At 45.9% G+C, this 14,228-nt stretch overlaps 1 protein-coding gene across 3 annotated transcripts in view; it reads left to right on the plus strand.

Moving 5' to 3' along the window:
- LHCGR (luteinizing hormone/choriogonadotropin receptor) overlaps positions 1 to 14,228 on the plus strand; it is a 71,611-nt gene that overhangs the window by 23,304 nt on the left and 34,079 nt on the right. For 2 of the 3 annotated variants that reach the window (XM_049870545.1, XM_049870543.1), the window contains exons 2-6: positions 1,072 to 1,143; positions 3,103 to 3,177; positions 7,403 to 7,477; positions 11,450 to 11,524; positions 11,613 to 11,690. In XM_049870545.1, coding sequence (XP_049726502.1) covers positions 1,072 to 1,143; positions 3,103 to 3,177; positions 7,403 to 7,477; positions 11,450 to 11,524; positions 11,613 to 11,690 — 375 coding nt within the window. The remainder of the gene's footprint in view (positions 1 to 1,071; positions 1,144 to 3,102; positions 3,178 to 7,402; positions 7,478 to 11,449; positions 11,525 to 11,612; positions 11,691 to 14,228) is intronic. The other variant, XM_049870546.1, reaches the window with a different exon arrangement.

Consider the following 14,228-nt stretch of genomic DNA (forward strand, 5'->3'; position numbering starts at 1 on the left):
TGGGGTAATACTGAAATGGGCTCCTTAGGAAAGATGAGAAAATTCAACACAGAAGCATGTTCTTAGTCAATCTTCCCTTCTCCTGACTGCTTGGTTTCCAGTTGTGTTTTCACCATTCACGTCTCCACTTCTCCCCAGTATAGCTTCTTTTCCATCCTCCCAGCCAAGCCTATACAACCACTCTAGAACTGTTTATTAACTATTTACTTGGTGCCAAGACCTGTGCTTTACATGGGTTAGCTTGGTTAATCACCACATTAACCCCTCAAAATAAGAATTGTTATTTCAATTTTGAAGATGAAGAAATTGAAGTATTGTTGTAGTTAGTTGCTGTCACGTTGGCTCTGATTTGTGGTTACCTCATGTACAACAGAATGAAAGAGTGCCTGGTTCTGTGCTGTCTTCCCGATTGGTGGTATGCTTGAATCCATTGTTGCGGCCACTGTGTATTTTGATTGCCTTCCAGTCTAGGGGGCTCATCTTCCAAGACTATAATGGACAATATTCTGTTGTGACTCACAGGGTTTTCACTGGATTATTTTCAGAAATAGATCACCAGACCTTTCTCCCTACTCTTAGTCTGGCAACTCTGCTGAAACTGTCCACCGTGTGACCCTGCTGGTATTTGAAGTACCGGTGGCATAGCTTCCAGCATCATAGCAACATGTAAGCCATCACAGAATGACAAACTGTCAGACAGGTGATGGAACTGAAGCACAGAGAACTTAACAGCATAATAACATGCTTAGTAATATGCCCACAGTCTCATAGCCAGGTGGTAGGAGAGCTGGAATTTGAACCCAGGTGTGTCTGATCTCAAAGCCAGTGATCTCAGCCATTAAATTACACACTCTTTGATAAAGACCAAAAATGAGTCATGATACATGTCTTTATTGATATAAGTTAGAATTCTGAACCTGAATCCAGTTGTTGGGAATTCTGGGGTCACACACATGTACACACTTATACACAGATGCACACACATACACACACACAGTTACTTTATTCAGGAACTTAAAAGGCACCCAGCCTTAAATCCTAAACTCTTGCCTTTCCTTTTTGCTTTTCTAGATCACTCACCTATCTCCCTATCAAAGTAATCCCATCTCAAGCTTTCAGAGGACTTAACGAGGTCGTAAATATGTAAGTAAGATACTGCATATCCAAAGACATTCATAATGGGAATGATTTTTTTTTTTTTCTGAAGAGAAAACACACCTGAAAGGGGATGATTTTTCTCCGAGAGAAATTGTCTTTCAGAAACCCTAGTATTTTTATCTGTATCAAATACAAATAATATCCAGGAACCTTTGAAGAAAAAGGTGTGATTTTCAAGAGTCATTAAAATCTAGGTAATTAACCTTGCTTCAGAGAACTGAATGTGTTTTGATAAGTGATGATAAACTCCTCAAGTGGAAAAAGAAGATAGATTCCAATCATAAAAATTCTGCTTCTGCTAAAGCAGCTAGTCCCCTGTGTCACATTTTTAGATAACACCCACAGAGAAGAAAACGTGTTGGAAGTCTGTTGTGCATCAGAATATAATCTTGTATCTAAAATATATGGGTTGGGATCTAAAATATAATAAGTGTATGACGAAAATACATTATTTAAATCTGCACTCATGAAAGGCACTTATTGAAAGTGATAATGTAGTGTGATCTCATGTTTGTGCTGTAACTTCAATGCTTTGTCCCTGGGTCTCACCTTCTAGGGTCCAAGACCCCATATCTAAAGAGAGAACTTTTTAAGGAGTCCCAGGATTCCAATATCTCCCATAAAGTTAACCTGAGCCAAAGAACCTCAAAGCCCATTTAGTTCCCAAAGGGCACCCCTGATCTTACCAATTCCCTAGGCTTTGGAAGCTGATTTGCGTCTGACGCTACACGGGAAAGCCTAGCTCCTAGGGGAACTTCTGACTGCTCTTTCAGGCACTAGCAAGCTATGAAGATAATAAAAATAATTCCTGAAGAATTATTGCAGATTACGGGAAATTCATTGCAGGTTACAGAAAAGTCCATTGGCTTGAGCCTAACCCTTCCTCTTCTGCGCTCAAGTTTAAATGTCGAGTTTTGATAATTCTTAACGCGTTAAGATCTCCTAGTGAGAAAAGCAGCCACAGTTCAATAAGCAAGCCATCAGATAGGAACCAATGAACCAGCCCAGGAATTATCCATTACTCTGTTGTTCGTAAAAGACACTAACTGTCTTAGGTTCTGCCCTTCTATGGAGTAAAGCCATCCTCAAGTCAAAAGCCTTCGCTGAACCTTGACCTTAGAAACGTGCAACTGTACAATTTGTAAATTTGAGATCGTTTTCCTCAGCCGGCAGCAGATGGTGGCTTATGTCGGGATTTTATGATAACACTGATATTACATGCTTGGGGGGCAGTCTATGGCAAAGCTGGCTTCTTTAGGAGTGTGTCTTTTTTAAAAAATCCGCGCATTAGCCCCTTTGTTCATTCATTCATTGTCTAACTACATGCCAGGCCATATGAAGCCACCAGTGACTCAGAAGTGAATGGGTTTATACTCCTGTCCTCAATTTGCTCACAGAATGAGAAAATGATAACTCATGAAGGAGCCTCAGAACAGGATCTGGGGAAATCAAGGGTTAGGATTTATGAACCCATAAATCCAACCCAAGTTAAAACCTCACCCCAGCGATGGAATTGGGATCCCAGAAATCCTGATCCTAGTCCTGAATCTCCATACAGGCACTATATGCCTCTTCTCCCAGGGCCTTGGTTTCGAGAACTATAAAACAAGGGAATCTGACTAGATTTCCTCAAAGGGCCGATCTACTTCCAACAATCTGTGACTCTGTGAGTATAAATAAATAAGAAAGAAATCTGTCTCGTAAACAGGGGTTATTGAAATTTGCATTTCAGCTGCACCCAGGTTGTGGATGCCTCTCAGTGCTCCTCAAGGAGATGTCCTTTTATCATGTGAGGATGACTCCTGGTTTCCCCATTCCTCTTCCAAGGGACACCCTGGAGCCCCCTTTGTGGGTCACACACAGAGCTCATTATCATGCAGCCACCGTCATTTCTTTCATGTTTCTTTCTTTTTTTTTTTTCCTTTTCTTTTCTCTCTCCCCTAGTGAAATCTCTCAGAGTGATTCCCTGGAAAGAATAGAAGCTAATGCCTTTGACAGCCTTCTCAATTTGTCTGAAATGTAAGCATCGGCTAACAGATAGTTTATTGCTGTACACTATTACCCTTGCTGGCTGGAGCCCACTCGGTGTTTGTATTCAAGCATCCATTGCTAGGAACCCAAGAGGAAAAGACTACGGCAATTACTAGGTCTGGGCAGGCACTAATTTCTCTCACAGCAGTGGCCTGAAGGTTGCCATGGTGACAACTGTTTCTCCCTGGGAGCTGTATAAACTCTGAAACATCACAACATAAAGTTGGAAATTAAAATTGGCATTGTGGAGTGCTGCCAAGTTGCTCTTACCTTATGGAAGGGAAGGCTTAAGGTACTTGGGGTAGTGAGAAAAAATTGGAAAGGAGCTTACCCAGTAAAAAGACAGGAGCTTAGCCATCATGAATTGGTTGGTTGGGAGCTGTTTTCGCATATTCATACATTCAGTAAATGCTTCCTGAATACGGACCATGTAAGAGTCCTGTGTTGGGCATATAAATATTGCATTTGTGGTTGTTTTGTTATTGTGCTGTCTTAGAAATACCTTTTCAAAATAATCCTTTCTAGTTCAATTAGATGTTGTTGTTAGGTGCCCTCAAGTCGATTCCGATTCATAGCGACCGCATGCACAAGAAAACAAAACACCGCCCAGTTCTGCACCATCCCCATAACTGCCGCCATGCTTGAGCCCACTGTTGCAGTCACTGTGTCAATCCATCTCATTAAGGGTCTTCCTCTTTTCCGCTGACCCTGTACTTTACCAAGCATGATGTCCTTCTCCAGGGACTGATCCCTGCTGACAACATCTCCAAAGTGTGTAAGATGCAGTCTCGCCATCCCTGCTTCTAAGGAGCATCCTCGTTGTTCTTCTTCCAAGATAGATTTGTTCGTTCTTTTGGCAGTCCGTGGTATATTCAATGTTCTTCACCGACACCACAATTCAAAGGCGTCAGTTCTCCTTTGGTCTTCCTTATTCATTGTCCAGCTCTCACATGCATATGATGCAATTGAGAATACCATGGCTTGGGTGAGGCGCACCTTAGTCTTCAAGGTGACACCTTTGCTTTTCAACACTTTAAAGAGGTCCTTGGCAGCAGATTTGCCCAATGCAATGCGTCTTTTGATTTCTTGACTGCTGCTTCCAAAGGTGTTGATTCTTCTCTTCCTTTGGGGAGATTAAGGAGAGGACACAGTCTGAGTGGTCTGAGTGCAGTCAGGTCCACACACAAGACCAAATGGGCGGCTCCTGTCTGAAGGCTGGGTGAGAAGGCAGGAAGAGACAAGAGCTGCTTGAATGGACACAAGAAGCCTGCGATGGAAAGGGGGAGTGAACTGTCACATTATAAGAAGTGCAACTAATGTAACATAACAATACGTGTATAAATTCTTGTATGAGAAATTAACTTGAGCTGTAAACTTTCACCTAAAGCACAATAAAAAACAATAAAATCCTTTCTAAATTATCATTTTCCCCCAATTCACAAAAAGGATGGGAAAAGACTGCCTCAATTCGGTTTTCAGAAGATGAGCCTATGGCCCAAAGGTTGACTGGCTTGCCCAATATCACACGACAAGTTAGTGCAGGGCCGGAACTAGAAATCAGGTCACGTTACTCCTGAACCAGGGCTTCTAGGTGAGCACTCAAGCTTGGCCTGCTTAGGAGTTTTGCAAGCTAAGGGAAGGGTATCAGCTTCTGTAGGTGGCGTCATTCAGTTCTCACAGCCACCCTGCACAGTGGGGTAGTTGTTGCTTTTGTGCAATAGAAGGAAAGGAAGCCCAGGGAGGCTCAGTGCTCTGACCAAAGTGACACCTTTGGCAATGGCAGGACTGAGAATGCAACCCGGCCCATCTTTCTTCAAAGCTTGAGCATTTTCCACTGTCTCACACGGCTTTCCTATTAATGATCCAATTAGTGAGTATCTAAAAAGAATAAATAATTGGTAAATATGTGAGTCCCCACCAATTGTCCAAGCCTGAGCCAAGTCCGGCTGTAATACAGAGGAAGTAAAATCCAGTTTCCCTTAGGAGATGACGGTGTATCCCGGGAAGTGAGACTAACTCACCAAGCAATCATGGAGCAATCCAAAGCAATGGACGGTCAAGTGCAAATGGCAGCATCTGGACTTAGCTATGACATAGAATCACGTGTGGGACTCATGACACTTATAGATGCCTGTCCCATCCCAGACCTGGAAATCTGCAGTTGTAACAGACTCCCCAGGTGATGCTGAAGCACAGCTTATATTGAGAATCACCAGGGCAGCTGAAGACAAATAGAGCTTCCCATGATGCAACGAAACATTTATCAATAGAAGTAAAAATTGAGTTAAGTGCTCTAAGGGAACATTTATGGATTTTCCCAAGAACAATGAATAAGGAAGACTGAAGAAGAATTGATGCCTTTGAATTATGGGTTCGGCAAAGAATATTGAATATACCGTGGACAGCCTGAAGAGTGAACAAATCTGTCTTGGAAGAAGTACAGTCAGAATGCTCCTTAGAAGTGAAGATCACAAGACTTCGTCTCACGTACTTTGGACATGTTATCAGGAGGGACCAATCCCTGGAGAAGGACATCATGCTTCCAAGGCGCTGCTGGTGGATTCGAACTGCCGACCTTTTGGTTAGCAGCCGAGTTCTTGGTGCTTGATAAATTTTGTTGAACAAATTAACGTATGAATGGTTGGTCTAAAGTCAGACCCCAAAGATCCTTAACAGATAAAGTTTCCTTCCATGCCACCTGCACAATGCCCTGTATGGACCATGAGTGCGTGACTCACTGTTGTAAAAATTATTACCAAAAAAAGTCACTCACATCTGAAGAATCTAAAAGACTTAAACAAAGGATGGAATTAGGCAGCCGTGGTGGGTAACTGTAGCATAGTACCATGAGAAAACTAGACTTGAAGTCAGAAAAACTGAGTTCACGTCCACCTTCTGCTACTTCTCAGCTGTGTGACTGGAGATAAATCGTTCCACTTCCTGGCTTCATCCACTACGGACTATCATACAATAGTTAACATTGGTTGAGGCCTTAGTATGAATCAGACACAACTCATTTCCTCCTCACAACCACCCTCTGAGGAAACCGAGGCACAGGGAGATTTAAGTCATGTATCCAAGGTCATACAATCGGTCATTAGTAAAACCAACCTAACTCCAGAGTCCTGCTCTTAACCAATACACTGTTTTCTTTATAGGACAAGGGCAGTTATTATTTCTTCAACTGGTTGGTGCATGGGTTAAGAAAGCCAAAGGCATTACTAGCTCTCAGTGACATTTTATTGAACCCAAAGTAGGTAAGACTCCGCAACTGTGGCTGCTTCTCAAAGAGTCACATTCATAAGGGGAGGGTGTGTATAACAGGGCCACTTGTGGTGTTATGGCTGCACTCTTATACTTTCCAAAGCCCCCTCTCATGCATTATCTCTTTAGGCATTCACTACCTACCAATCTGTAAGGTGGGAAGAGTATATATTATTATAACAATTTTATAGAAGGGAACCCTAGCTCAGGGAAGTTGTGTGGCTGTGCATCAATACACAGCAAATTCACTGTAGAATGGGCATACCACCAGCAGCCACTGAGTCAATTCCAACTCATGGAGACGCCCTGCGTGTCAGAGTAGAACCGTGCTCCATAGGGTTTTCTTTATGGAAGCAGATTGTCAGGTCTTTCTCCCATGGAACCACTGGGTGGACTCAAACCTACAACCTTTCAGTTAGCAGCCCAGTGAGTCTGTACCACCCAGGAACTCCACAGAATGGGCATAAAAATGTTAAAAATAATTAAAAATCCCAAGCCCCTGGACTCTGCCCTGGGTTTTCCCACAGACTGGGTACCCATCTGGATAACGGGACCACATGGCTGCCAGTTTGCTACGAGGGAGCTTAGCTGATTCGCCCATCTCTCCTGGGAGCAGAATCTCCTATCACTCCCAGCATGCGGGCTCCTCAGTTGGGCCTGACCTACTGGGCTGGGAGCCCTGGGTGTCTTGGAGTGCAGTTGGTGCTGTCTCCTAGGTGTGGTGCTCACGCTGCCCGGCAGGAGGCCGACAGCAAAGTTTCCTGGAGCTAGCCAACTGGCTGTTGCCATCCGTTCCCAGTCCCCAGGTCTCAGGAGCGCCTCTCAAGCACGAAAACCCTTTGATTGTGGTGATGCCATTTTCAGCTGGCATCCTTTAGCAACACGGTCACATGCACCCAAACAATGTGCACTATTAAATTGCTGCCTGTTTTAACCTCTCTCTCTGCAGACTGATCCAGAACACCAAAAACCTGGTGTTCATCGAGCCTGGAGCATTTACAAATCTCCCCCGGTTAAAATACCTGTGAGCAATTTTCTTTTTTAAGCAACTGGAGGCGGGGGGGGGGGGGGGCGGGGGAGGGATTTGGTGAAAATCAAATCAAAAGGTTGAGAAGAATATTTTTAACCATAGACAGCATTGTTCCCTCACCCAGTTCAGTCTTCTAACTTGAATTCAATCAGCATTTCTGAGCAGCTATTATCTGCAAGGAAGCCCTGGTGGCGTAGTGATTAAGTGCTACGGCTGCTAACCAAAGGGTTGGCAGTTCAAATCCACCAGACATTCCTTGGAAACTCTACAGGGCAGTTCTACTCTGTCCTATAGGGTCACTATGAGTCGGAATCGACTCAACGGCACTGGGTTTGGTTTTTTTGGTATTATCTGAGAACGAGCCCTGGTGGGACAATGGTTCAGTGCTCAGCTGTGAACTAAAAGGTTAGTGGTTCGAACCCACCCAGCGGTTCCACAGAAGAAAGACCCGACGATCTGCTTCCATAAAGATTACGGCCAAGAAAACCCTACGCAGCAGTTCTGCTTTGTCACATGGGGTCTCCATGAGTCGAAATCACCTCGACAGCACCCAACAACATTATGTGTTAGTCATGGCGCTGAGTGCTTTCAGACACCCACTAGTGGCTCCCAAAGTTTCCTGTGTCCCAAATGCCTGAGAGGAGTGTCACCCTTTTGCAGTGATTTTTAAAATTGGAAGTGGGAATGAGGGGTTACGATACTTTAAAAAGGGTCAGAATCTCTAAGGCAGGTGGTGGTGAGGGCGGAGAGTGGGTGAAGGTGGGGAAGGGACAGTTGATTGGACCCCATCCCTGGCTGACAATTACTGATACCCTTTATCTCACGTGTTCATTCATCCATTAAGTAAAAACATTTTAAGCATTGCCTTGAGGTAGGCACTGTGCCACATAAAGGAAATCATTTTCTATTTCCCATTAAATCTTCCCAAGTCCACTGGCTAGCAGTGCATGTTGAGTAGCCCAACAGATTCACTGCCAGCAATACAGAAATTCCTGAAATTAGACGCAATCTATAAATTTACCTCTGTGGATCTTCACACATATCAAATAATTTCTTATTCACACAGAAAAATTAAAATCACCCTAATTCAAATGTCTTCTCTCTCTTCCTCCTGATAAATTAAATTTCATAAAATCCCCAGAGGAATTAAAATCACTACCACCACCACCACCCAAAAAAAAAGGAAAAGAGAAGGAGAGGGAGGGCCCTTCTCTCTTTGGAATCTTCTGTGCAGTCTGGCTTCAGGCTCCTTCCGAGCTGCAGGAACTGCCTAGCTCCTTGGGCATCACCAACACCGACCGCTCCAACCCCAGGAGCTCTGCTTTCCCAAATTTCCGGGGATTCTACAAGAAACATGCACGCTGCAGCATCATCCACTTGAGAAAAACAGAAGAAAACCTCCTAGTCCATATTTGACCACAGCAGTCTCTTAGTATCTAAGCATCGTTATCATTGTTAGATACCATTTTCACCAAAAAAAAAAAAAAAAGGGTGACGGAGATATTGCCCATACCCAAGTACACTGTGCACTCTAAGGCTGCACCACTATGGCCAGCCACTGTACACTGTGCAGTCTAAACCCGTGCCGCTGTTGCCAGCCACAGCGTGCTGTGCAGTCTGAGCCCGCGCCCCTATGGCCAGCCACAGTGCACCGTGCAGTCTGAGCCCGCGCCCCTATGGCCAGCCACGGTGCACTGTGCAGTCTGAGCCCGCGCCCCTATGGCCCGCCACGGTGCACTGTGCAGTCTGAGCCCGCGCCCCTATGGCCAGCCACAGTACACTGTGCAGTCTGAGCCCGCGCCCCTATGGCCAGCCACAGTACACTGTGCAGTCTGAGCCCACGCCCCTATGGCCAGCCACAGTACACTGTGCAGTCTGAGCCCGCGCCTCTATGGCCAGCCACGGTGCACTGTGCAGTCTGAGCCCGCGCCCCTATGGCCCGCCACGGTGCACTGTGCAGTCTGAGCCCGCGCCCCTATGGCCAGCCACAGTACACTGTGCAGTCTGAGCCCGCGCCCCTATGGCCAGCCACAGTACACTGTGCAGTCTGAGCCCACGCCCCTATGGCCAGCCACCATACACTCTGCAGTCTAAACCCGCGCCGCTGTTGCCAGCCACGGTGCACTGTGCAGTCTGAGCCCACGCCCCTATGGCCAGCCACGGTGCACTGTGCAGGCTGAGCCCGCGCCCCTATGGCCAGCCACGGTGCACTGTGCAGTCTGAGCCCGCGCCCCTGTGGCCTGCCACGGTGCACTGTGCAGTCTAAGCCCACGCCCCTGTGGCCAGCCACTGTACACTGTGCAGTCTAAACCCGTGCCGCTGTTGCCACCCACAGTGCACTGTGCAGTCTGAGCCCGCACCCCTATGGCCAGCCACAGCGCACTGTGCAGTCTAAGCCCACACCCCTATGGCCAGCCACAGTACACTGTGCAGTCTGAGCCTGCGCCCCTATGGCCCGCCACAGCACACTGTGCAGTCTAAGGCCACACCCCTATGGCCAGCCACGGTGCACTGTGCAGTCTGAGCCCACGCCCCTATGGCCAGCCACGGTGCACTGTGCAGTCTGAGCCCGCGCCCCTATGGCCAGCCACAGAGCACTGTGCAGTCTGAGCCCGCGCCCCTATGGCCAGCCACAGAGCACTGTGCAGTCTGAGCCCACACCCCTATGGCCAGCCACCATACACTGTGCAGTGTAAACCCGCGCCGCTGTTGCCAGCCACGGTGCACTGTGCAGTCTGAGCCCGCGCCCCTATGGCCCGCCACGGTGCACTGTGCAGTCTGAGCCCGCGCCCCTAAGGCCAGCCACGGTGCACTGTGCAGTCTAAGCTGGCATTGCTCTCAGCAGCCACAGTGCACTGTGCAGCCTAAACCCACACCGCTATGGCCCGCCATAGGGAAGCAGCGATTTGGTGTGACCTGGGGAAATGGTGATGAGGTGAGGCAGGCAAGAGCCACAATTGAACCCTGGCTTCATTCTGTTGTCACCAGGGCGCCTGTCAGTTTATATCCCTTGTCCAGAGTCCATGCCCAGTGAATTTAAAAACTCAGCTGGAGGGAACCTGGTGCCTGGGCTCGTCTGAAGGAACCCCATTCTTCAATTTAACCCATTACTGTGACCGCTCTTCTTTTAAATAAAGGGGAGCCTTGAGTAGCTCCAAACACCAAAAACCAAAAAACCAAACCCATTGCCATCAAGTCCATTCTGACTCATAGCAACCCTATAGGACAGAGTAGAACTGGCCCACAGAGTTTCCAAAGAGTGGCTGGGGGATTCCAACCGTCAACCTTTCAGTTAGCAGCAGAGCCGCTTCACCACTGTGCCAACAGGGCTCCCAAACGCCAAAAGAATGTTTAACGATTTTAGTGAGACACGAGGAAGAACTTGCTAACTTGCAAGGTAGTTAAAGGATTTTTAATAATAACGGATATGAATTTCTCACACAGAGGGTAATCGTCCCAAAGTGTTAAAACCTGTTCCAAAGTAGACGGATACTTTCTGGAACTATCAAAAGCATGGAATAAACTAATTACCAAAACGAAATGGAATGTTAACACAGTAGGAAAATGCAGTAGGAAAAGGATGGCTAGAGATAGAAATATAAAAACATGGTCCCAGCCCCTAAATATCTGAACAGTAGTCATTAGAGCAACTTCCCCATAGGTTACCTATTGCCCCCGAGTCAATTCTGACTCATGGTGACCCTATAGGACACAGCAGAACTGCCCTGTAGGGTTTCCTCTGTCTTGGCTGGATTTGAACCGCCGACCCGTACGATTAGGGGCTTTTAAATGGTGATAGTCTTCATCTGCTAAAAGTGTTACCGATAAAACCAAACTCAGTATTTTTAGTTTAATGTGAAAATGGTATTAACAAAGTGTCTTAGCACTCCGTCGTATCTTTATGCCTTAATACTGGCTATTGTCACTTACTCTCTGCCATCGTTACCACCTTGCCTCACGTCACAGCACCATCTGTAATACAGGCATCCGAAAGCTTCCAGATGTCACCAAGATCTTCTCCTCAGAATTTAACTTCATTCTGTAAGTACCAGGTTGATTGCTATGCACACCAGTTTCCTATGTGTAGCTCAGATTTGGACAGTAAATATTTCTCATTTCTTTCCTCAAGGGAAATTTGCGATAACTTATACGTAACCACCATACCAGGAAATGCTTTTCAGGGGATGAATAACGAATCCATCACACTGTGAGTAAATCCCAGAGTCATGTCCTGCCTTACAGCCGTCTGCTATTCTCACTTCTAGCTGGAGGTGGGCTCCTTCTCGTGCTTTACCGAATCCCTCACTCGCTGGTGACATTCTTCTTGACCTGAAATGCCACGGGTGGGAGGAGCTGTGTGGGAGTTGCAGCTGGATCACCCAGTCACATAGCAAACAACGACCAAATCCAGTTTAAAATTAATCAAATGGGCCCTGAGGATTCTCGGTGACCACATGTCGAGTGATGACATTGTCACTGCATCCATGGAATGCTTGGGGGATGAGAAGACACAGCCTGGAGGAGAGTGGTTGCCCAGGTTAAAACAGCACAAGGATGTCAGGGTTTCCACTGAGAAGGGTTTTGAACTGATGTTCTCCAAGCGAGAAGAGCAGATGATCAATGAACCCTGCTCTCTCCCTCTGATTTCTTCACCATTCCCTTGGAACATTTTCACCCTGTTTAAGAAGCAATAACATCAAGACCCGTTCTCTACACTTTTTAATATTAAAATTTGTGGTTTTCTGACTTGTCACTCATCAGGTTACCAAGCTTACCAGTCCTGTCTCTGTCATGCTGTTTCCAAAGGCCTTGCTAGTCCTTGGACCGCAGTATGGTCCATGGACTAGCACCTTCAGCACCTTCTGGAAGCTGGTTAGAAATGCAAATTCTCAGGCCCACCCAGACCTGCTGACTCAGACTCTAGGTTTTTTACAAAATCCCCAGGTGATTCCCATGCACTTTAAAGTTTGAGGAACATTGTATTAAAATAACCCGACCCAACCTCTTGACAGTACACCTGCCTGGCGTCCTTCCCTCTGGGATCCCTGCCATGTCCACATGGGTGCCCTCCTTGGCCCCACCATTCAGAAGCAGTATATACATCCCATGTATCAGAGATATTAAAACCCAGTGACCATATTCAAGTCTGCTCCCCACATCCTCATCCCTCTCACTCTTTCTGTTTTGGGTACAGCCCAAGGTGGAATTGTGAGGAGGCAATAAATGAGCCCACCCTTAGGGAATAACAGAGAGGGAGTGGACTGGGACAACCCTGAGATGAGGAAGTAGATGTCAAAGGACAGGAAGAGCCACCTCGGAGGGCTTCCTTCTATACCAACAGGTTCTAAGAATTGACGTAAATGGCACGCTGCACGTGTGTAGTACTTTACCTTGTGGAGGTATAATTCAACATATATAATTGTCATGTTACAAAGCTGTGACCAGTGTGGCCCCTGCTCAGAGTATTGCAATCAAGAGAATTCAAAGTGGTAACCAAAAATAATCTCAAAATAACAAGTTCTTTACTTGCAATGCGTGAATGTTGGGAAGGAGACCCTGTAGATCTAGAAACACTTCATTACAGGCTCCTTTTTCTACTCCTGCCTCTTTGCTCACACGCCCCAGCTCTCCCAGCTGTCTATAAAGTGTTTCTAGGCCCTCACTGGAGAATGAATCTAGAACTACTCATTCTTCATGTCTCCTGTCAGAAGCAGAGTATTCACAGGGCCACCCCTGAGTGGGGAAGTATCTTTATGTCTTAGGATTTTTGGTCTACACATATTTTTATTGGGAACACAAAAGAAATATGATAAAATCCATATCATCTCAAGAAGCTCATAAGCCCAAGGGGAGGAAAAGACATGAAATAACACAAGAATAATATAAGCCGGTAGATGCTCACTGGGATACTGTGTGAAATACAGAAATAAGATCACAAAGAAATCTTCCTGGGCTAGAGTAAGCAGAGGAGGCTATATGGTGGAGATGAGACTTGAGTTGGACCTCAGAGAATAAGTGAAATTTGTATGGGTAAACACAATAAAAAAAAATTTTTAAAGCCTGTTGCCATTGAGTTGGTTCCAACTAATGGCGACCCCATGTGTTACAGAGTAGAACTACTCCACTGGGTTTTCTTGGCTGTAATCTTTATGTAGGCAGATCACCAGACCCTTCTTCCACGGCACCACTGGGGTAGTTCAAACTACCGACCTTTGGGCTAGTAGTTGAGTGCCAACCATTTGTGCCACCCAGGGGCCTAAATATGATAATAGCAGCTAACTTTTAGATGTTGTTGTTGTTGTTGTTGTTAATTGCCATCAAGTTGGCTCTAACTCACAGTGACCTGATGTACAACAGAACAGAACACTGCCTTGTCCCACACCATCTTCAAGATCATTTGTATGCTTGAGTCCATTGGTTGTGGCCACAGTATATTTGGAGTGCCTTCCAACCATCTGCCAACAGTATATCAGGTAATATTCTGTTGTGACACAGAGGGTTTTCCTTGCCTAATTTTCAGAAGTAGATCACCCATCCTTTCTTCCTAGTCTGTCTTAGTCTGGAAGCTCCACTGAAACCTGTCCACCATGAGTGACTCTGCTGGTATTTGAAATATTGGTAACATAGCTTCTAGCATCACAGCAACATGCCAGTATGACAAACTGACAGATGAGTGGTAGAATATTTAGATAAAAAAAAAAAAAATGTATTAAATGCCTATACTTATTTACACCTAAAAGCTGCC

Source organism: Elephas maximus, chromosome 26 (assembly GCF_024166365.1).
Source record: "Elephas maximus indicus isolate mEleMax1 chromosome 26, mEleMax1 primary haplotype, whole genome shotgun sequence".
Taxonomy (NCBI): domain Eukaryota; kingdom Metazoa; phylum Chordata; class Mammalia; order Proboscidea; family Elephantidae; genus Elephas; species Elephas maximus.